The sequence below is a fragment of the Staurois parvus genome, unplaced genomic scaffold (genome assembly GCF_062004578.1).
Source record: "Staurois parvus isolate SC_StPar_1 unplaced genomic scaffold, SC_StPar_1.0 ptg000004l, whole genome shotgun sequence".
Classification (NCBI taxonomy): Eukaryota; Metazoa; Chordata; class Amphibia; order Anura; family Ranidae; genus Staurois; species Staurois parvus.
Window position 1 is genome coordinate 5,095,893 of NW_028317800.1, and position 23,333 is coordinate 5,119,225.

Sequence of the window (23,333 nt, forward strand, 5' to 3'; positions counted from 1 at the left end):
AAAGAAAAAAACAATTGCAGCCACCACATCTAAGGACTTGTAAGCTGCAGTTTATTACAGTTAACCTCATTGGTTTAAATACACTGTAATGCTTCCATACCTGCCTACCACTGAATGGTGGCGCTATAAAGTTATTGTCAAGAATCAGAAGAGCGGTGTCATTCAAAGAACGTGAGAGCGTTTCGATTAATGTTCATCTCTAATAAATATTACAGATTGCTAAATGATTACATGCAGCAATTACCTGTGGATGATCATCCCTGAATGCAGACAGTCAGTGTCCAGGGCCGATTATTCACAAATAATTGCTGCATGAGCGTTTACATGCAATCGGCCACAAATAACTGTGGGAACTGTCAGCCTCTCCCTAATTTTAATTGAGCTTCCCACACACATCTACGTCACAGGGGAAACCCCACTGGGTCTTCAGCAGCTAATCACAAATGGCCCCATTTGCTAGTGTGAATGGGGCCTTAAAGTGGATCCCCCCCTTTCTTTTTTTTTTCTTTCTAACTCCTGCTTACCTTGTTGCAAGTTCTGCAAAGTTAAAGTGGAGTTCCACTCACGCTGTCAAAAAATAAAAGTCAGAAGCGACAAAAACTGTAGCTGCTGACTTTTAAAAAACAGCCACTTACCTGTCCCTCAGTCCCGTGGTGTTTCCCCTGCAGCCCGTTTCACCATCCGTCCTGTATTCCAGGAGGCCGGCATCTTCAGTGTGGGCACCCGGCTGTGACAGCTTGCGGCTTCACAGTCGGGTACCCACTGCGCATGCACGAGTAGCGCTGCGCTTCATGAATGGTCCTATAGTCTTCTGGGACCTGTCTCGTGTCCCAAAAGACTACAGGGAGGGAGGACACCTTCCGCTTCTGATCACCTAGGCGATTGGACCGGCAGTGGGAGCGAGTACCTGTCAAATTCGGGTACCCGCTCCCCCCCCCGCCCCCCAAAGGTGCCAATCCTTAATGGGGAGCGGGGGAGCAGTCCTTAAAGCGGAACTTCCCCTTTTGGGTGGAGCTCCACTTTAATATACTCACCCACTCAGCAGATCCAGCATTGTCCTGCAGAACCCTCTTCTGCCACTGATCGGGTCCCACACTGCCATGTTCTTTGTGCCGTCAACAGCAGATTACCATCTCTGCCAGGCTCAGCTGGCTTGCTTCCCAATGATATGCCACTAGGCCTGCCCCCCCCCCCCCCCCTCCTCCTTTGAATGAAGGTCTGACTTAAGCTGGGTATACACTAGTAGATTTTGTTCAAAAATTCCAATTTTAAGAACGTTCATTTGATTTTCTCCTTATTGGTAGGGTCAAGCTGATGTTTGTTTTCCACTGCAAAGAAAATTAGAAGGAACAGGATGGGAAATTTTTAACAGTGTATGTATTTTTTTTTTGTTTGCTGGTCTATTGGTTCCAAAATCAATTGTTAAAAGCAAAACAAAATTTTAAACTACTTTTGGATGACATTCCTCAAGCCGTCAAATGTATTGAGACTTTTCGTACTAATGTTCAAATGAGTATTTGTACGGACGTTCATTCGAAAACCTATTTGTGTATGCCTCTAGCTTTAGGGTTCACTTACAATTTCTTTGTGTTTAACCACTTGACCTCTGGAAGGTTTTATCCCCTTCATTTTTGTCATTCAGCACTGTGCTAATTTAACTGGCAATTGCTTGGTCATGCAACACTACCCAAATGAAAGTTTTATCATTTTTTTCACTCAAATAGAGCTTTCTTTTGGTGGTATTTAATCACCACTGTTTTTTTTTTTACGTTTTGCTATATACACAAAAAAATACCAAAAACTGTAGAAAAAAAACCCATCTCGTTCTTAATTTTGGTTTTAAAATGTTGCAAATAAATAACCTTTCTTCATAAATTTAAGCCAAAATGCATTTTACTATCTCTTTGATAAAAAAAAAAACATTTTTAAACATTTTAAATTTTTTTTCTACATACTGTCATAAGAGTAGTTCAGTGTCACCATAGTGACTGTACTACTTTGGGGGGTGTTCTTTATCAGGGTATCGGGGATTTTTTTTTTTTTTTTTACACTGTTATTGCTTATAACATTGATGATCACTGTTACCGTGTGATTACCAGAAGTTTGTGTTCAACATTAAAAATTAAAAAGCCGTTTTCGTTTATGGTGCCCAGATACAGTTACGCTCTGCTTTAAGGTCAATTCTTAAATTTGTGTGGTACTTTGTAAAAAAGCCATGGCCACATGCCTATGTTGAAAACAATGCTGAAACGAAATATTATCTAAAACTGAATAATGATAATATAATTACTTGTTTGATTTCCTGAGCCGCTCTTAAATCTAAAACCACATATCCAATTGATTCTTTTACAGACGTTAAAGTATCCAAAGCAAAGCACTGCAGCTTGATTGGTGTTCGTTGCAGCCTACAAGAACAAAAATGCATTGTTACAGGGACATTTTTGCCTAAGCTACATTTTAAACCCACACACATCAGAGACCTCTGCTATCCTACAAAATGACAAAAACACAATGTTTATTTCAATTTCAGTACAAAAATGTCCATTATCTGATAGATATTTAGTCACTCACCATTTTGAAGTCTGCAAATTTGATTCACTAAAGTTCCTAAATGAATACTGTATAACACTCACATACATATAACTCCATTTACCTGTTATTGGTGATTTTAAAAAAAGTGGAGCTTAGTACAGAAATAAATATTTAGTAGCCAGACTATAGTTTAAAGCGTTACTTCAAGCAAACCTGTTAAATACACAGATGAATTACATAAAGACTCATTCACACAAGCAGGAAAAAATGCTGCTATTAAAAAGGCATGTATCTGAATGCAGCTCCATTTTAGCCATTGGGAAAAAAAAAAAAAAAAAAAAAAAAAAAAAAAAAAAGAGACCCAAGCCAGCATTCAGAGAGAAGCTATGTGCCTGTATGTATAGCCATAAGCATGTAAAACAGTAATAATTAGGAGCCAAAACATGTTTTTTTGTTTACTCTCGATTTTTCTGGCAGCTTCCAGCAGAAAGATCCAGCATAGACAGGTGTTTTGATACACCCATGTTCATGAAGCCTTAAAGCTGAATTCTGGTCAAAACTTTTAATTTTCCAAAGCAGTGCTGGCGCAGCCCCACTGTTTAAGTGCTTGTTTTGTCCAGGGGCTCAAGGAAAAGCTGTACTTACCCATTCCCCCGATCCTCATCTCATGCAGCCCCACTGCATGGGAATATAATAATTTTGCCCGGAATTCTTCTTTAAAGCAGAGGTGTCCAACCTTTTGACTTTCCTGGGCCACATTGGAGGAAGAAGAATTGTCTTGGGCCATAAAGTATACTAACAATAAGGATAGCTGATGAGCAAAATAGGATGTTCATTGGCCGCTGACACGGATGCGAACATGGACGAGTCTAATAAGCAGCCGCAGGCCTTGGAGATCGTGTTCCTGCTTGCAGTGTTTGTCCCGCAGCATCGCACATGTAGTGGGCAGAGATCAAGAGTCAGACCAAACCCAGCCCCAAAATTCAATTTCAGTGTAGAGGAGCCACTGAGGAAGGCGGACCCCAACATCAATAGTAACAACCTGATCGCCCACCCAAAACATCAAGAAGAGGGGTGTGACAGACACCATGCAGAAGTAACCGTGCAAGCGCAAGGCCAACCAAAAACAGTGACCATCTGGAGCTACAGACCACACGCTGACAGAACGGAGCCAACCAACTGCGCGCCCGCCGCAGTAGACATCTAGAAGGAAATCTGGTCCAGACTCCCCAAGGCGAGGAACCCCTCCTCCCCCCGCTGGTTTACACTGCTGGGGAGCACCAAGGAGACCTGGCCAACCTCTGTCACATCAGAGCCTTCATCCTCAGCATCGTAGCAGGAAACTTTGACAGCCATTGAAAATATCCAACGCCCGCAGCCTGCCCTCCTGTCTGTCCATGTGACGTGTCACCCCAGCATGGCTAGTTCTGTGGATCACCCTCACCAATGAGGCTACACAGAACCCCTGCACATCCCCTCCATCGTATAGACCATATGTGGACCTACGCGCATCTCTGCAGGATGGGGGCTGTATTATATAGGGGCATAATATGTCTATTGAGTTTTGGGGCTGTGGTATGTAGGGTGTCACTTCCATACAAGAAGTTTGGGGGGGTCATAAGTCTATACAGAATTGGGGAGATGTGCTAAAGAGGGGCGACTCATAAGTCTGTGCAGGACGAGGGGCTGTGGTATGTAGGGGGGTAGAATAGGTTTACACAGGATGGGGGTGCTGTATCAGTTGTCATAGGTCTATACAAGATTGAAAAGGGAGGGGGGGGCTGTGGTATATAGAGGGACATATGTCTATACAGAATGGGGGGCTGTAGTATATGGGGGGGGGGCGGGGAAAACAGGTTTGCGGTGCGCTACCCTGTTGTAATGGCATAGAGCTGGGCACCGTAGAAAATGGAGAGAATGTATTCATGATATTGGAATCAGAGAGAGCGCGCTCTTGTAATGGCAGATGTGAGTACCCTGTGTTGTACATCTGTAAAGATACACATCATGACTACATAAAGAGAAGGGGTTTTGTCGTTGGAAAAAAAATGGCTTCTTACTTTTTTAGCTGGCTAATAGATTCAAAGCAATTTTGTCAAGCCCTGGCTTAGATGCATTGTCGAAAACGAAGGCAAGTTCTGAGCCTCTCTCATGTACAGCAACTGCTTAAAAAACGATAGACAACCAAAGTTCCCGGCATGTAGGAGTCTCTTATTCTTTTATCTAGGTTTCAGCAATGAAGACAATGATTGTTTTGTTAAAATGCACTGAGTGTATTTTTAGCAAACACAATAATCCACGTATAAAGAGACAACATATGGTACATGACTTTTCCCTAAGGAGATCACATAGCAGATGGATTACATGCAATTACATATGAAAAGGGCTCTGACAAAACAAGCTTAATGTATCTGGAGAATAACAGATATAACAAGGTAACGTTGATGCCTTCATAACCTACAGACTGATCATCAGTTCTTACATCCTTATTGACATTTCTTAGGGTAACCTATTGATGCGACATTAGAAGACCATCTCCAAGGAGGATTCTGTACTTTCTTTGATACAAGTTTATTAAACCTGTCCTATGGGACATGGGGAGAGAATTCTCCTGAATGGAAACCTGTGTGTTTGCAAAGCAAGCATTATTTAAAGAAAAAAATTGAAAGGAAACATGTATGAAAGAAATAGAGAGGCTACCAATGCAGAATTGTCATTTTGAGAATGCTAGTTACTTGGTTGTGATGCAGACCCAGTCGCATTTGTATTATGAAACAGTAGTCTGAAACAAGAATGCTGATCAAGAGGTTTACTTGTGGTCTGGTTGCTTTTGGTGAATTAGAAAGCAATCAAGCTACTGAATTTGTATAACGGTCCAGCAACTAGCATTTTGAAAGAATATACCAATGTCTTTTACAACTCAGTACAGGTTTTCTATAAAGCCGGCCATACATGGATCGAAATTCAGCCAGTTCAGTATGGACCAGCCAAATTTCAATCTATGTATGGGCTAGCTGGTTGAACACAAGTTGATCTATCAGTCGACTTCTGTACAACCAGCCTGTTGGGTTTTTCCCCAAATGATCAGTGCTGCCAGCTATAGAGACGGCAACATTTGTCATTGTATTCTGCCAGCAAAGAAGGCTCCCCACCAGCAAAATACAATAGGTCCTGTGGGAAGGATGTCCCCATCCACATCAAATATGTGGATGGTGAAATCATCAGCTCATTTTTCCCCAGCATTTAACCTGCTGATTAGATTAAAAAAAAAAAAAAGTCATGTATGGCCTGCCTAAGTCTTCTGGCATCACTAAAGTAAATAACAGATACAGTGTGCATGGCAAATGAAGTTTCTTGGCAGTCAGTATATTGTTTTTTTCTCAGAATCAAATGGTGTTTGTTAAGTGAATAGGGCACATACATGTTTCTAGTTCTATGACACTAGGCTCCATCTGATAGGAAAAGTGCTGACATGTGCAAATGCGCATATGCACACAGATTTTTCATTAAAAATTATAGGCTGCATTTAGTTTAGCAAAAAAAAAAAAAATTTTTTTTTTTTTATTAACAGATTTATATCCCTCCAAATATATTCCTTCCTTCAATATAAGCATTAAGACCTGTTTTTCTCAATAACTGAAAATTGAAGCTTAAGCTAGTTGCAAAACTTGGACACGATCTATTATTTCACCACACTGTATGTTCCTGTTGATTGAAGGTGACCCTTGAACTGATAGAAGGTAGCATAATGTATAGAGAATGCATAGAATACTCAGGGTGGTGGTTGCAGGCACAAACTAGGAGGGATATTGGAGGTAACTGGGTGATTCCCTCCAAGATATCAGGCTCACTCTACAAAAATAATCCCCAAAGACCAAAAAATCTGCTGGTAAGGTAATAATGCATAGGGCAGGGTACTCGGTGCATGCTAGAATATTCAGGTTAACAAACCAGCATCACCCAAACAAGGCTTTATGCCTTCTTCAATATAACATTTCTCAGAAACCATTCAAAATATCTAACCTGGTGCATGTTATTCGTGCTTTTCCCCAAGAAAAAAACGATTCTGCATCTATCTGGCTCTGGTTCTCTATAATCAACTGAATAACCATAACAAGGATCTAACAATTTCCCTTAGGAGTCATCAGCCTTCAGAGAGGTTTAGAAAAAAATAGTTCCAATGTATTGAAAATACTGCTTTCATTAAATACAAGGAAGATCTCAGGTCTTTCCCGGTGGGCCTTTGTCCACTACACTTTCAAAACGGGGATCCGCAACCAGTAGATAGCGATCTGGGCTTGCTGACCCGCCATCCCAGAGCATCAAACAGACTGCAATGCAGAAGGATTACTTGTAAAGTTGGAGCTGTAGTATGGAGCAAGAGCCACATAAGCAAATGCCTCCTCTGTAGTGTTGGATCCTGTACCATGAGGAGTGATGCCAACTACACTCCACCTCTTATCCCGGCTAGTAGTCTCCAGAGTGGTGTCAGCAGCAGGAAAGAAGAGATCTTCAGGTCAGTGTGAAGCAATACGTTGGGCATAATAGTATAGGGCTGCTCTCATACTGAAGCTCTGTGATCTACCCACACCCTGGGTGCTGTGCAGTGTACCTACAGCTTTCCTGCGGGTTTGCTGTGCTTAGCCATAGACGCCTATTTCCTGCGGGTTTGGCGGACTTTCTAAAAGTGCACCAAAACTCCTGAATGCAGGAGTTTTGATGCAATTTCAGAAAGTGCACCACACCTGCAGGATATAATAGAAGTCTATGGCAAAGTGCAGCTAATCCAGGAAAGGCACAGATGCACTGCACTCGAGGTGCAGGTAAACCACAGCACATCAATGTGAAAACAGCCTTATAGGGGGCTCAGAACAGTAAGGGTTAATATACATTTTCAGTTTGGTGGGAGGTAAAACCCCATTCGTTAACTTTATCTGGTCTCCCAAAGTACACAGAACATGGAAATGCAATTATTTTAGTAAATATAAACTGCTAAATATATTTTCTCATCAGCAGCTAGAGCAGTCTTGTGACTTCTATCAGTGTTCAACAAAGCACAGGTTAAAGCTTACAGGAGTTTTTATTCTCCCCCGATTGTCCGATGTGGCTGCAGGACCCCAGTACCTCTGTCTGGACAGGGCTGATCACATGCACATCCCAAGGAATTGCCCCCCCCCCCCCACCAAAACACACCTCTGGCAATATACAGTTGCAAGAAAAAGTATGTGAACCCCTTGGGATTACATGGAGTTTTGCATGAATTGGGCATAAAATGTGTTCTGAACGTCATCTAAGTCACAACAATAGAAGAACACAGTCTGCTGAACATAATACTACACAAACATTAGATATTGCCATGGTTTAATTGCACATAACATGTAAACATTCACAGTGCAGGGAGGAAAAAGTATGTGAACCTTTGGACTTAATAACTGGTTGACCCTCCTTTGGCAGCAATAACCTCAACCAAACATTTCCTGTAGTTGCAGATCAGACCTGCACAACGATCTGGAGTCATTTTGGACCACTCCTCTTCACAAAACTGTTTCAGTGTAGCAATATTCTTGGGATGTCTGGTGTGAATCGCTCTCTTAAGGTCATGCCACAGCATTTCAAATCGGGTTGAGGTCAGGACTCTGACTGGACCACTCCAGAGGGCGTATTCTGTGCTGTTGCAGCCATTGTTTTGTTGAATTACTTGTATGCTTTGGGTCATTGTCCTGTTGCATCACCCATCCTCTGCGGAGCTTCAGTTGGCGGACAGATGGTCGTATGTTTTCCTGCAAAATGTTTTGATAAACTCTGGAATTCATTTTCCATCAATGACAACAATCCGTCCAGGCCCTGAGGCAGCAAAGCAGCCCCAAACCGTGATGCTCCCTCCGCCATGTTTTACAGTGGGGATGACGTTTTGATGTTGGTGTGCTGTGCCTTTTTTTCTCCACACATAGTGTTGTGTGTTCTTCCCAAACAACTCAATCTTGGTTTCATCTGTCCACAGTATATGTTGCCAGTAGTGCTGTGGAACATCCAGGTGCTCTTTTGCAAACTTCAAACGTGCTGCAATATTCTTTTTGGACAGCAATGGCTTCCTCCGTGGTGTCCTCCCATGTACTCCATTCTTGTTTAATGTTTTCCTTATTGTAGATGTGTCAACAAAAATGTTAGCATGTGCCAGAGATTTCTGTAGGTCTTTAGCTGACACTCTGGGATTCTTCTTTACCTCATGCAGCATGCTGCGCTGTGCTCTTGCAGTCATTTTTACAGGACGAGCATGCCTAGGGAGAGTAGCAACAGTGCTAAACTTTCTCCATTTGTAGACAGTCTGTCTTACCGTGGACACATGAACATCAAGGCTTTTGGAGATACTTTTGTAACCCTTTCCAGCTTCATTCAAGTCAACAATTCTTGATCGTAGGTCATCTGAGAGCTCTTTTTTGCAAGGCATGGTTCACATCAGACAGTGCTTCTTGAAACCAGTAAACCCAAAACAGGTGTGTGTTTAAGGGCAGGATAGCTGTCAGCAACACATCCAATATCATCACACTGATTGGAGTCAAGGTTGGCTCACTCCTGGTTCCAATCAGCTCTGACAGAAGTCATTAAGCTAGGGCCTCACATACTTTTTCCTCGCTGCACTGTGAATGTTTACATGTTATGTGCAATTAAACCATGGCAACATCTAATGTTTGTGTAGTATTATGTTCAGCAGACTGTGTTCTTCTATTGTTGTTACTTAGATGACGTTCAGAGCACATTTTATGCCCAATTCATGCAAAACTCCATGTAATCCCAAGGGGTTCACATACTTTTTCTTGCAACTGTATTTCTATGTGCACTGTTCACACCACAACACTAGTATCACATGCAGATTTTTTTCTGCACAGGAATCTGCGACGTGTATAAAATCTATGAAACTTGAAGCACGCATCATGAAAACTGATGTAAACTGGTGTCTCTGCAAGTGAAATCTGCCATCATTTTTACTGCACTTATAATGTGAAAAAGGCCTAAAGAAACCTTGTTACATTTTCCAGCTAATGGCAGTTTTACAATCTCTAATACATATACAAGCCCCTACTGCTGCACAAACCCATGCAGTCTAGGCAGAAGGAGCTTACTTTGACAGTAAGCGGTCACCACACACACACCAGCGGGAGTAGACATTTTGCTGTCGTCGGTGGGAATAAACATGGTCACATTTGGTATTAGGGGGAAGAACGGTGCCCCATCGTTGGTGTCAGTGGGAGGCACGGTGCCCCATCGTTGGTGTCAGTGGGGGGCACGGTGCCCCATCGTTGGTGTCAGTGGGGGGCACGGTGCCCCATCGTTGGTGTCAGTGGGGGGCACGGTGCCCCATCGTTGGTGTCAGTGGGGGGCACGGTGCCCCATCGTTGGTGTCAGTGGGGGTCTATAATTATTATAGGTGTATTTTAAATTATAGATGTATACGGGTGTGAAGAAGCCGTGGAGAATGTTATGCTGCCTGTAACATCGTTCAGCATGACCGTTTTGGTGGTGGGTCAGTGATGGTCTGGGGAGTGTAATATTTAGGGGTTATTTAGCTCAGGGTAGCATTTACTAGTGAGTAGAGTCCACACCAGAAATTGTTTAAAGGCTTGTTGGCTCACTTTTATTAAAGAAAACGAAAACAAATCCATACAAACATAGGTTTCCCACGCAGGGGTATGCACCATCAATGCAAAAGAAAAAGATTCAGCCTTCTGGCTCTCTTTAGCAACGCCGCTGCTCAGGCTTTATGCCTCGGTCCTCTTGACCATTCACATACAAGCGCTGTACCTTGGTTACCGCTCTTTCACAGCATTCCTGCTTCTCCAGCGCACAGGCTTGGGCCCTGCCTGCTCTGTCAGACTACACTGTGCCACCATGCTGCTCCTTTGCACCCACATGGACTCCTCGGGAGGGTGGAGCCCAGAACCCTGGTCCTTACTCTAGAAGAGACCCACACACACCTACACAATCAGTATCCTGGCCATGCCCAAAACCTGGTACCAGGATTGGAGATTTCCTCCCACCCAGATCACTGTGAAATCTCCAGGCTCCAAGTCCCAAACAGAGTTTTGCAAAGAACCGAGGAAACTGTAAACACAGTTTCCTCCAACTTAAAGCACCCTGGAGCCCCTCAACCTGCCTTGTTGAGGAACCTGGGCGAAATATCCTTTTTACATTGTGACATTTCACCACAATGTCACAGGAGGCATATCCATGGAGGGAAGCACAGACCTCTACAGGCTAGACCAGGGGTGGGAAAACTTTTTGACTTGAGGGCCGCAATGAGTTCATATATTGGACCCGGGGGCCGGACCAAGAGTAGATGAATGATGTGTATGTGTCATCCATAGTAAGTATAGTAATACTCCCCCATAGTAAGCATAGTAATTAATTCCCCCATATAGTAATTCATCCACCATAGTAATTCATCCCCCCTATAGTAATTCATCCCCCATAGTAATTCATCCCCCATATAGTAATTCATCCCCCCATATAGTAATTCATCCCCCATATAGTAATTCATCCCCCCATATAGTAATTCATCCCCCCTATAGTAATTCATCCCCCCTATAGTAATTCATCCCCCCTATAGTAATTCATCCCCCCTATAGTAATTCATCCCCCCTATTAAGTCCCCAAGTCCCCCCTGTTTCAATTCACTTACCTTTGCTCCGCGCGTTCCTCTCGCCGTATTCCCGCGCTGTTCCGGTGTAGCATGAAAATCTGTCTCCTATGAGGATCTGTCCCCCTCGACGTATCTGCGCATGTGCCAGTTTCAGGCATTAGCAGCCGATAGGCGATCTCCGGCACATGCGCAGATACGTCGAGGGGGACAGATCCTCATAGGAGACAGATTTTCATGCTACACCGGTCTTCAGGGCGGACTGTGAGAGGAGCCTAGCTCCCCTCACGTTCTCCGCGGGCCGGATTAAAAGGTCCGCCGGGCCGTAGTTTGCCCATTGCTGGGCTAGACAATGGCACCCCGACTGCCATTAGGTATTGTGATGAAATCCTTGGACCTACTATCAGACCCTACACTGGTGCAGTGGGTCCTGGGTTCCTCCTGGTGCACGACAATGCCCAGCCTCATGTGGCGAGAATATGCAGGCAGTTCCTGGAGGATGAAGGAATTGATACCATTGAGTGGTCCCCTCGCTCGCCTGACCTAAAACCCTCTGGGATATCATGTTTCGATCCATCCAACGCCACCAGGTTGCACCTCAGACTGTCCAGGAGCTCAGTGATGCCCTGGTCCAGATCTTGGAGAAAATACCCCAGGACACCATCTGTTGTCTCATTAGGAGCATACCCTGACGTTGTCAGGAATGCATACAAACACATGGGGACCATACACACTGCTGAGTACCATTTTTGAGTTGCTACAATAAATTTCAGCAAAATAGATTAGCCTGCCGCATAAATTTTTTCACTTTGATTTTCAGGGTGTCTTTAAATTTGATAATCTTCATTTCCATCAAACAATGGGGCATGCTTACGTTCCTAACACGTTACCCAGTCCATTTCAGTATAGATATCCAGCATATTTTTCCCCATTGAGATCTGCTGTGTTTTGAAAGTGTTCCTTTAATTTTTTTGAGCAGTGTAATAATAGTGCAGGCATACAAAGCTACAATATTATAGCAAGCTTCAAGGATAGCCACAGATTTGACTATATGCACAGGCAACAGTAGTAATCCCTGAGAGACATCTTGTTCCCAACAGCCTGTCAGGCCGTTCCAGTAAGTGGTAGAAGGAGGGTAAATGCTTGCACATTTATATCAGGTACTTATATAGCGCCGTCAATTTACGCAACACTTCACATATATATTGTACATTCACATCAGTCCCTAACCCTCAAGGGGTGTACAATCTAAGGTACACATCAACCTAAACCACATACTGTATGTTAAACATCAAATCCGGCTCGCCAGGCCATGTCACATGGTCCTTACACCCAGGGCTTTATTTCAGCCCTCACCCTCTGCTGTCACTTGTAAACACAGAAAACATCTTGTGTACTCTGCACTCTCTACACCGCGCACACCTGAACCCCACAGTCTGTAAGCCGTGCACAACCGAAACCAGCAGTCTTTACATAGCACACCCATCTCTACACTCTGTAAGTAGCGCACTCCAGAACTCTGCATTCATAGTCTAAAGGCCCTATTCACACTGGTATTAAAAAGGCAAACTTCTCAAACTCCTATGCCCCTGATAATATGGACAGCACATAGTGCTGTTCACATAATCAAAACATGAAGCGTTAGCGTCGCATCACTTGAAATTATCAATCAGCTACTGCACCTGCAGTACTCTAATGAAGAGATTGGCAGGGTCCCTTTGGATGAGATTTCTCTTTGGGAGTATCTCACCCCAAGATTAAAAAAAAAAAAAAAAAAAAAAAAAACGTGTCCCCCGTCACCGCCGCATGCTGCTCGGTAATTCTCAGCCTACCTGAGAAATCACCGAACGATCCCGGCGCTGGGCATAGAGATGAGTGAAGGAAAGATGGCCTCCACTCATCTCTATGCCCTTGGAGGACCAGAGCGATATCACTTCCTGTACCGGCTCCATTTTTTCTTTTAGAAGCACTAGATCAATGCTTTACATTGTAGAGGAGAGATGTGGGGGATTCCATCTCTCTCCATAAAGAGGACCTGTCACTAAATATTTCCATCACAAGGGATGCATGCATTTCTTGTGATATGAATAAAAGCAATTTTTTTTTCTTTTAAAAAGGGACAATGTAAAAAAAAAAATTAAAAAAAAAAAAAAGTTTAAAGTGCCCCCGTGCCCCTCGTGCTCGCTCGTAGTGAACAAATACGTAGGCCACGCCCACATATGTAAACGGTGTTCAAACCACACTTGTAAGGTATCACCACGAACGTCGGAGCAAGAGCAATAATTCTAGCACTAGACCTCCTCCGTAAATTTACACTGCTAACCTGTAGAAATTGTTAAAGCATTACCCATGGAGATTTTTTAAGTACCATAGTTTGACGCCATTTCATAAGCGCGCACAATTTTAAAGCATGACACATTGGATATCTATTTACTCGCTGTAACATCCTCTTTCATATTTTACAAAAAAATTGGGGTATATATGGTTTTTTTTTTGGTTTTTTTAATCAAAAGTGTATTTTTTTCCAAAAAATATATATTAAATTTTAAAAGCTGCCCATTTCGGGTTCTTTTACCATTTTCGGCCAAGTGCATCCTGAATTTTCGTTTTCGGCACCCGAATTTTTATTTCGGTGCACCACTAAAAAAAAAAAAAAAAAAAAAAAAAAAAAAAAAAAAAAAAAAAAAGGTAACACACCACAGGACAGTCTGACTTGTATCTTAGTACAGACTTCTGGGAGAATCAGTTAGCCAGTCACTCAAGCAGGAAATTACTTATTATTTGAGGGGGCGTTCTGTACACCATCTGTGTACAGAATGCCTCCAGGTAGCCAGATTGCATTGCATTTTACAGAAAAAAAAAACAGAACTGAAGATTGAAAAGGAAAAGGTAATTTTTAATAATATTCAATTACAATATGACTTGAGTAGCAATTGCATACGCCATATTTTTTTCTTAATGTTATTTGCCAATTGTTTTCCCCATGAAAGTGGAGGTATCCTTTAATAGGCATTTGCGGTGCGGTTTTAACTCATGTCAAAAGCACGTGTTTGTTTGGATGTTTGAGGAAGCATTTTTAAAGCTTGTTAAAATGTAAGTCTAAGGCACCTAGTAGTGTACATTAACACTATATGTGCGCTTGTTAAGAGCTCGCTTTTTGAGTCAAGTGTGAATAAGCCCTTAAGCTTTATTCACGCAGCAACAGAGAGCTGCTGCAGTGTGAAAGCTCTCTGTTGCTATCTATGATGGGGGCAGTGTGGTGTGCGATTCAGTGCATCACATCACAGTGGCCTAATGGTTAGCACTTCTGCCAGGCAGTACTAGGGTTGTAGGTCTATATCACAACCACGGCACCATCTGCCTGGAGTTCGCATGTTCTCCCTATGCCTGCGGGGGTTTCCTCTGGGTACTCCAGTTTCCTCCCACGCTCAGACATGCTGGTGGGTTAATTGGTTCCTGTCTAATTTGGCATTTGTGTAAATTGGGCACCTCAGATTGTACGCCCCTTGCCCGCTGAGAGTTAGGAATTGATGTGAATGTAATAAATATATGTGTAAAGTACTGCATAAATTGACAGTGCTATATAAATACTTGAAATAAAGAAAGGGAATAAAATCACAAGGCTCCCATCTTTTGCTTTATTTTTTTTTGTTTTCTACTAACTTTATTTGAAGTGCAAAACAATACACAATCACGGCAATGTACAGAAGTACGGTTCACTGTGTTGCTGTACATTGCTGAGCAATCTGGCATGGTGCGCTGCGATAAAATTAAAAACGTCTGCGTTTTATTGCAGCATGGTGCAGTACAGCCCTAGGCTGTGTTGCAGTGTGAATGGACGACATAGGAAACAACTGCTTCCTGTGCGTCCCTTCGGTGACAGGCGTTTTATGATGAGGCAAAAAATGTCTGTCACCGCATACAGCGTGAATTCACATTTACAGATACAACCGTCCCTTTGAGGGCAACCATAATGCCAATGCAGCCCACAATAAAATTGAGTTTGACACCCCTGACCTAAAACAAACAGTTTTGCCATGGCAAGAAATAGTATTTAATTTTTTGACAGATTTAGGAAATATAGCTGACCACAAAATTAAAAAGGGAAGCCTGTTTCTTTAAAAGCCATAAAATACAAAATAACTTGTATAGCAATGTTATATATTATTTTAGTGAGAATAAAAATCTGTTTTAAAGAAAGGCCTGGTCCCTGTGGATCCCCTTCGATCCGAAACCAAAGTTGAACATGGGACCCAAAATTCTGCACCGATTGTTGTTCCACTGAAAAATGTCCGAGGCTTTACAGCACACTGAAGTTCTGGCATTTGTCAAATGAATGACAGAAAGTGGGAATGAATATTGACTTTTAGGCAAAGTTAGATGATCCATGTTGACAGGTTTGCTTTCATTTTTTCTAGCAAACTTGTCTCCTTACAAGCATTACCTACCTACAGTATTTTAGGAGGTAACCCTACTGTGGTCAATGAATCTGACAATTACAGCAAGAGCATATGGAGGAGGGAGACTCCTCCAATAATAAACTATCTGCATATTTCTCTTCATGAATGCAATGAAGATGTGCAGTAACTATAATAAGGAAAAATAATCCGTTTTCAGGGATATTCAAAACGTTAGCAAAATCATGGATCTCATCAGCCTCCTGATACAATGCACTGTGTGTGTCAGTGTATAATCCCCAACCCCTGTGAGAACAGGCGCAACTTTATTAGTTGAATCAACATCTTCCAGTAAACAAAAGTGATATTACCTGTGTTGGTGAAGAGCTTTCCTGTCAAGTTCCCATGCTAATTCGGTAGCAAACTGTGGCTGCTCTAAATGAGGTACCGGGTCTGTAGAAAGCTGCTCACCATCGAACTTGGCTTCAACCACAAGCATATGCCTAGAGCGCTTTGGGAAATGTCTCCCTAAAGAAAAGTAAACAAAAAAAAAAAATAAATTGATAAAAACAAAATTTTCCAAACAGATGCAAGCTAATTAGAGACATTAGAGTATGCAAAGCAGATTGTACATTACATAAATATAAGGACAGTAGCACAAATCTGCTAAAATCAGCTGGAGGTTTACCTGATCCCGATGAGAAAATGAACTTTACCTAGGCAGCAGAATAAAGCACATATGGAATCGTACTAAACAGTGCACAGAAAAAAGAAAATTAATGGTTGGATCAACTGTGGGTATACGATTATTATACAGTATTTATAAAGCGCCAATAGTTCGCTCAGCGCTGTACATTACAAAGGGGGACAGAACATGTGACAGAACAATACCAATACAATGCAAAACATGAGGGGATCGAGGGCCCTGCTCTTTCGAGCTTACAATCTAGGAGAGAGGGGATAGTGGTACAGGAGGAGATAGCTGTGGGGGATGGAGTGGTAGGAAGAGTGGAGGAGGTCGGCAAGTTAGCAGGGGGTGGGGTAGGCTTCCCTGAAGAGATGGGTTTTCAGGGTGCGCCTAAAGGAGAGGAGAGTAGGTGATAATCTGATGGGTTGGGGCAGGGAGTTCCAGAGGATGGGTGACACCCTGGAGAAGTCCTGGATGCGGGCATGGGAGGAGGAGACCAGGGAACTAGAGAGAAGGAGGTCTTGTGAGGAGCGGAGTGTGTGTGCTGGGCGGTACTTGGATATTAGGTCATTGATGTAGTTCGGGGCAGTATGGTGGATGGCTTTGTACGTCAGTGTTAGGATTTTGAATTTGATCCGTTGCGCAATCGGAAGCCAGTGGAGTGATTGGCAGAGGGGGGTGGCGGAAACGGAGCGGTTGGAAAGGTGAATGAGTCTGGCAGCCGTATTCAGGATCGACTGAAGCGGAGATAGCTTTTTATATTTATGGTTAAACTGGATGGACTTCTGTCTTTTTTCAGCCAGACTGACTTTGTAACTATGGCTAGCATGTTACATTCTTGAGCCCCACTTTTGTTAGTCACCTGAGGCCCACTGATGAGCCTGGTTTACAATAAAAGATAAACCAACACAAAAGACTTGACTTCCAATTTAACAGATGCTTAAACACCCCTGGAGAATACTGTGCTTCTTATTATACAAACGTATGTTGCCTGCAGGTAATACGAAAACAGCTCTGGTGCCGAACAATCCTCTCTAAGCGCTCATTACTGGTAACCATATGGCAATCAAATTAGGACTACAGTGAAAATTTTACTGACTATAAAAAGAAACTTTTTTTTTTTAATTGTTTTAAAACAGAAATCCACTCACAAATATTTTTTATTTAAATTGCGAATGAAAAAATAAAGTATCTTTTACGTAAAGGAGAAGCAGCGCAGTGATGAGCTCATCTCTCCATCACTCCAATTTCTCCTAAGCTATAAAAACTTGCATAGCAATTCATCTAGTGAAAAGTATATGTACATTTCCACTGGGCAACTGAGGCAAAAAAAAAAAAAAAAAAACCAAGTTACACTTACGGTAACGTCTTTTCCAGGAGTCTTTCAGGCCAGCACTCTGAGAGACCTCGGCTCCTCCCCATCTGAGGAAACACCTCCACCTACAATAAAAAAGCTCCACTCCCCTCTGACCTCAGTTCTCCAAGCATCCTCCGGTCATCTGGGGAGACACAATGCGAGACAACATAATCATAATAAGCCATCTTCACATAACCAATATCAACAGTGGGTGGGAAACCGGTGCTGGCCTGAAAGACTCCTGGAAAAGACGTTACCGTAAGTGTAACTTGGTTTTTCCCCTACCGTCTTTCAGGCCAGCACTCTGAGAGGATAAGCGAGTACTCACCCTTCGGGCGGGCTAACTGCTTGTAAGACCTTACGACCAAAGTCCTGCTCCTGCACCGAGACCAGGTCCAGTCTGTAATGCTTGGCAAATGTGTCATAGCTGGACCATGTTGCCGCTCTGCAAATCTGCCCTGGGGAAACCCCTGCTAACTCTGCCTGGGTAGCCGCCACAGCTCGGGTGGAATGTGCCTTGATACCCTCCGGGACCTCCAGGCCTTCTGCCTGATATGCTCCTGTAATCGCCAGCCGCAGCCAGCTGGCCAGCGTCCTTCTAGACGCCTTCTTGCCTCTTCTAGCCCCCTTAAAAAAAACAAAAAGGGATTCGGTGCTTCTGAACTCCCTAGATTTCTCTAGATACTGGAGAACGCACCTTCTGACATCTAAACAATGATACCTCTCCTGATCTACCCCCACCGGGTCAGGAAAAAATGAGGGAAGGACAATGTCCTGTTCCCTCTGGAAACTCCGAGCTACCTTCGGAATGAAGGACGGGTCTGGTCTGAAAACGATCCTGTCTGAAAAAATACGGAGATAGGGTGTTCTGATCGAGAGGGCCTCCATCTCACACACCCTCCTCGCCGTGGTAATCGCCACCAGAAAAGCCGTCTTAATGGTGAGCTCCCCTATCGGACAGGACTCCAAGGGCTCGAACGGAGCCCTAGTCATCCCCCCGAGCACCTTGGCCAAATCCCACACCGGAAATGGTCTGGACCTCGGAGGCCTCTGCCTCACCAGAGCTTTGAAAAACCTACTCACCAACGCCTCCCTGGCCAGGGGCGTCTCCAAGAACACACTGAGGGCCGAGACCTGGCCCTTGAGCGTGCTGACAGACAATCCCTTGTCCGCTCCCGCCTGCAGGAATTCCAACACAGAAACCAAACTATGGGTTGCCACAGCTGTCCGGTCACACCAGGCTGTAAAGCAACCCCAGACCCTACCATAAATGGCCTGGGTCTCCTCCTTCCTACTGGCCAGTAATGTCGCCACCACCCTAGGCGAGAACCCCTTCTCTAAGAGGAGCTGCTGCTCAGAAACCAGGCCGTTAACCGCAATCTTCCTACGCTGGGGCAAAGAACCGGCCCCTGTGTTAACAAATCCACTCTTGGTGGCAGCTCCCAGGGTGGACGAGAGGCCAAACTCTTCAGGGTCGCAAACCACGCCCGCCGCGGCCAGAAGGGAGCTATCAGGATTAACGAGGTCCCCTCTGTCCTGAATTTCCTCAGGACCAGGGGGAGCAAAGGAACCGGGGGAAAGGCGTAACAAAGCCGGTAGTCCCACCTCTGACCTAATGCGTCCACCGCTCTGGACCCGTCCCAGCGGGATAGAGAGAAGAAATTTGGGACCTTGTTGTTCCTTCCTGAGGCAAAAAGGTCCACATCCGGGGATCCCCACCTTCGCACAATCTCCTGAAAGACATCGGGGTTCAAGGCCCATTCAGACTCCCTGAGCCGAGTCCTGCTCAGGAAGTCTGCCTTCTGGTTCAGCTCCCCCTTTAAGTGTATCGCAGACAGGGACGCCAAATTCAGCTCTGCCCAGGACAACAGTGTCGCCGCTAAGGCCCCGAGGGCCTTGCTCCGCGTCCCTCCCTGCCTGTTTATATAAGCCACTGCCGTGGCATTGTCCGTCAGGACACGCACGTGCTGGCCCGTGACCCCCGCCTGGAAGGAGTGCAGAGCCTCCCACACTGCCCTCAATTCCTTCCAATTCGAGGATTTGTCCTTCTGCCCTAAGGACCATTCCCCCTGAGTCACCAAATTTCCCAGGTGGGCTCCCCAGCCCCTGGCGTTGGCATCCGTAGTGACCTCCGCGGAAATCGGAAAGCACCACAACAGTCCCTGAGTTATGCTGGACGATCTCCTCCACCACCATAGAGACCTTTTCACACTGGGGGGCACCAAGACCCTGCGTTCTAGGGAGTGACACTTCCTGTCCCAAACCCTCAGGATCCACAACTGGAGGGGACGCATATGCAGACCTGCCCACTGAACCGCCGGAATGGACGCTGTCAGCAATCCAAGTACCGACATGGCCTGTCTTATGGACATCGACCTGCCCCCCTGCAGTAATCTGACTCCGGCCTCCAACTTGGTGACTTTTTCCAAAGTCAGGCTGGTCTTTTGGTCTACCGAGTCTAGAGTGTAGCCAAAGTAAATCACCTTCTGAGAAGGCACCAGGCAGGACTTCTCCAGATTCAAAATCCACCCCAAGCTTTCCAGATGGTTCCTCACTATAACCAGGTCTTGCCGTAAGTGAGCCTCTGAATCCGCGAAGAGCAGCAAATCGTCCAGATAGGCCACCACTGAAATCCCCCTCAAGCGGATAGAAATCAGTGCCTCCGACAGAACCTTGGTGAATACTCTTGGCGAGGAGGAAAGGCCGAATGGAAGAGCCCTGAACTGCCAGTGTCGAATTCCTTCCTCCCCCCCCACTGCCAACCTGAGGAACCTCTGAGAGGCTTCCGCCACGGGCACGTGTAGGTAGGCGTCCTTCAAGTCTATGGATGCCATGAATGCACCTGGTGGGATTAGGGACCTGACCGTAAAAATGGAATCCATGCGGAACCTCCGGTAACGCACTGACTTGTTCAAGGGTTTCAGGTTCAAAATCAGTCTGAACGCCCCAGACGGCTTTTGAACCACAAACACATGGGAATAAACTCCCTTCCCTCGCTCCGCTACCGGAACCCTGAAGATGACCCCCTGGGACTCCAGAATCTCCAAAGCGCCCACCAGAGCCGCGTCCTTCGTCGGATCCCTTGGACGGGTCGTCACCAGAAAAGTCTCGGGTGGCGGTCTCAGAAATTCTAACCGGTAACCCCTTCGGATGACATCCAAAATGAAGGGGCTGGTGACCACGGCTTCCCACTGTGGGAGGAATGCCGCCAATCTTCCCCCCACAGGAGGAACCAAGTCACCTTGGTTTTTGGGGCTGCTCAGGAGGGCGAAAAATTGCTCCCCCTCTTCCCCTACCTCTCTGTCCAGCCGACCTACCCTGACCAGGCGGTCGCAGGCTCAGCCTCTTTGCCGGGCGGGCCTTCCGTGTCCCCCCCTCCTGCATTTTCCTCTTGAGGGGGAAGGACTTTTTCCTATCAGCTGTCCGGTCTAATAATTCCTCCAACCCCGGGCCGAACAGACAGTCTCCTGTGAGGGGGATGCCGCATAACCTAACTTTTGAAGTGATGTCCCCCTGCCATGTCTTTAGCCACAGCGCCCTTCTGGCTGAATTGGTCAGGGCAGCAGACCTGGCCCCCAATCTCACCGACTCTGCGGAAGCATCCGCAATATACCCCACTCCTTGCAAAAGGGTCTCAAAAGAGGCCAAGATTTTTTCCTTGGGAGAGTCTGCCACAATATGGGCCTGTAATTGCGTAAGCCAATACTCTAAGTTCCTGGCTACCACTGTCGTAGCCATGGCCGGCTTCAGGTTGTACAGGGTCGAGTCCCAGGCCTTCCTAAGGAGAGACTCTGCCCTTCTGTCCAATAAGTCTGGTAAGACCCCCATGTCCTCAAACGCTAGGTCAGTTCTCCTGGTTGTTTGGGAAAAGGCCGCGTCTAGCCTGGGGCTCTTGTTCCAGACCGCCTCCGGGTCTTCCGAAAACGGAAACCTCCTCCTCAATGCTTTTGAGAAGAACGGTTTCCTTTCCGGGTCTTGCCACTCCTTCTTAATCGTGTCTACCAAAATGTCATGCACAGGAAACATTCTGTGCTGGTGCTCCTCCAATCCCTGATACATTTGGTCGTGGAGAGATAAGGCCTTAACCTCCTCCTTAATGTCCAGGGTTTCGTATATAGCCCCCAGGAGCTCATCAACCTCCTCTAGGGTCAACTTATACCGGGAGGGGCCCCTCCCTTCCTCCGAGGGACCCTCACCCGCTGATTCCTCCTCAGACTGGGAGTCCCCCACTGGTTCCTCCCCAGTCATAAGGGGTTCCCGACGACTCACCGAAGCCACCTGGGGGGGGGGGGGGGGGGGGGGGAAGTGTAGGTAATGGGAGGGCAAACCTCTCCATGAGGGACTTGAAGGAGTCGAAGGTGGTAGCCAACTCCTTCACTGACCTAGCTAGGTCCCCCTGTTCCGGCTTCTCCTCCCTCACCAACCCCTGTATACATGGGCCACAAAGAACCTTTCGCCAAGATTCTTTTAAAACTTCCTTACAGGAAGGGCATCTCCGCTTGGGCTCCTGGTGCCTAAGTTTAGCTCGGGCCTTGCCCTGCAAGACACAAAAGAAAAGGGGGGAGGAGGGAAGCTCAATCAGTCCGACACTAAACGCCCCCCCCCCCCCGCTTCCCGGCAGAGCAACAAGGGCCTGAAAAACCGCAGACCCCTTGCCCTACCTTCTGCTAGGGGCCCACAGGTAGGGGAGGCCTCCACTGAGGCACCTTACCTGTGACTGGCTGGTGCTGGCATCTCCTGGTCCCGGTGCCTCCGACATCCCGTACCGGAGGGTGGTCGCCTGGTGCAGGTCTGTCCCCCAGACCGCTGTGCACCGCACCGCCATATTCGAATTTCGCGCCGCCGTGGTGTGAAGGCCGCGACCGGAAGCGGAAGTCGCGGCCCTGGGCGAAGCCCCGCCCCTTCCGCCGGAAACCGCCGTCTCCCGACGTCCGGCCCGGCAAAGCCCTTAGACCGCCAGCATGGGAAGGAGCGGAACTCCCCCCGATCCTCCCCAGACCTCACCACGGCCACCCCGACACCCCCCCTCGCCGGAGGGGGTCGGGGGGCGAAGAGCAGGTAAGTGCCCTGTCCCGTCCCCCGGGATGCACTCTCACTGCTGGCAGCCTGCCCTGGGAGGATATGCAGCCGGACACTCCGGCCTTCACTCCCGGCTGCGTCGGGCCTCACAGCCGGCTATCCGGCCCTCGGCACCCCTATCGTCCTCCTGCGCCTCCTCGTGTCTCCCCACCGGAGGAAACACCTGAACTGAGGTCAGAGGGGAGTGGAGCTTTTTTATTGTAGGTGGAGGTGTTTCCTCAGATGGGGAGGAGCCGAGGTCTCTCAGAGTGCTGGCCTGAAAGACGGTAGGGGAAAAAAACAAACGTTATTAAGCTAATGTCTGTGCTGAACAAATGTTTTCATGTATTCAAAAGAGAAAATACCACATCTGGCCGCTAGATGGCACTAACAGCCATAGGAAAGTCCTAGTAACCTTGTTTTTTTGCCCTGCTCACATAGAACAAACATACATGCACTTTCACTGGGTGAGAACCATGCAATGTTTTCATAAACACACCCCAATGTGTTGCATTAAAGTAGAAGTCCTCATGCACACTGGACATTTTTTACAGCTGCTGTTTTTGGCTTTTGACTTTTTTTTAGTGGCGCACCGAAATGAAAATTCTAGTGCAGAAACCGAAAATTCAAAATGCACTTGGCCGAAAACCAAAAACGAAACCGAAA

The 23,333-nt window shown here is 45.9% G+C and overlaps 1 protein-coding gene across 2 annotated transcripts in view; it reads right to left on the minus strand.

Moving 5' to 3' along the window:
- CEP120 (centrosomal protein 120) overlaps positions 1-23,333 on the minus strand; it is a 150,152-nt gene that overhangs the window by 117,712 nt on the left and 9,107 nt on the right. For both annotated transcript variants that reach the window (XM_089675119.1, XM_089675035.1), the window contains exons 2-3: positions 15,936-16,092; positions 2,291-2,405 (exon numbers count right to left, since the gene is read on the minus strand). In XM_089675119.1, coding sequence (XP_089531245.1) covers positions 2,291-2,405; positions 15,936-16,092 — 272 coding nt within the window. The remainder of the gene's footprint in view (positions 1-2,290; positions 2,406-15,935; positions 16,093-23,333) is intronic.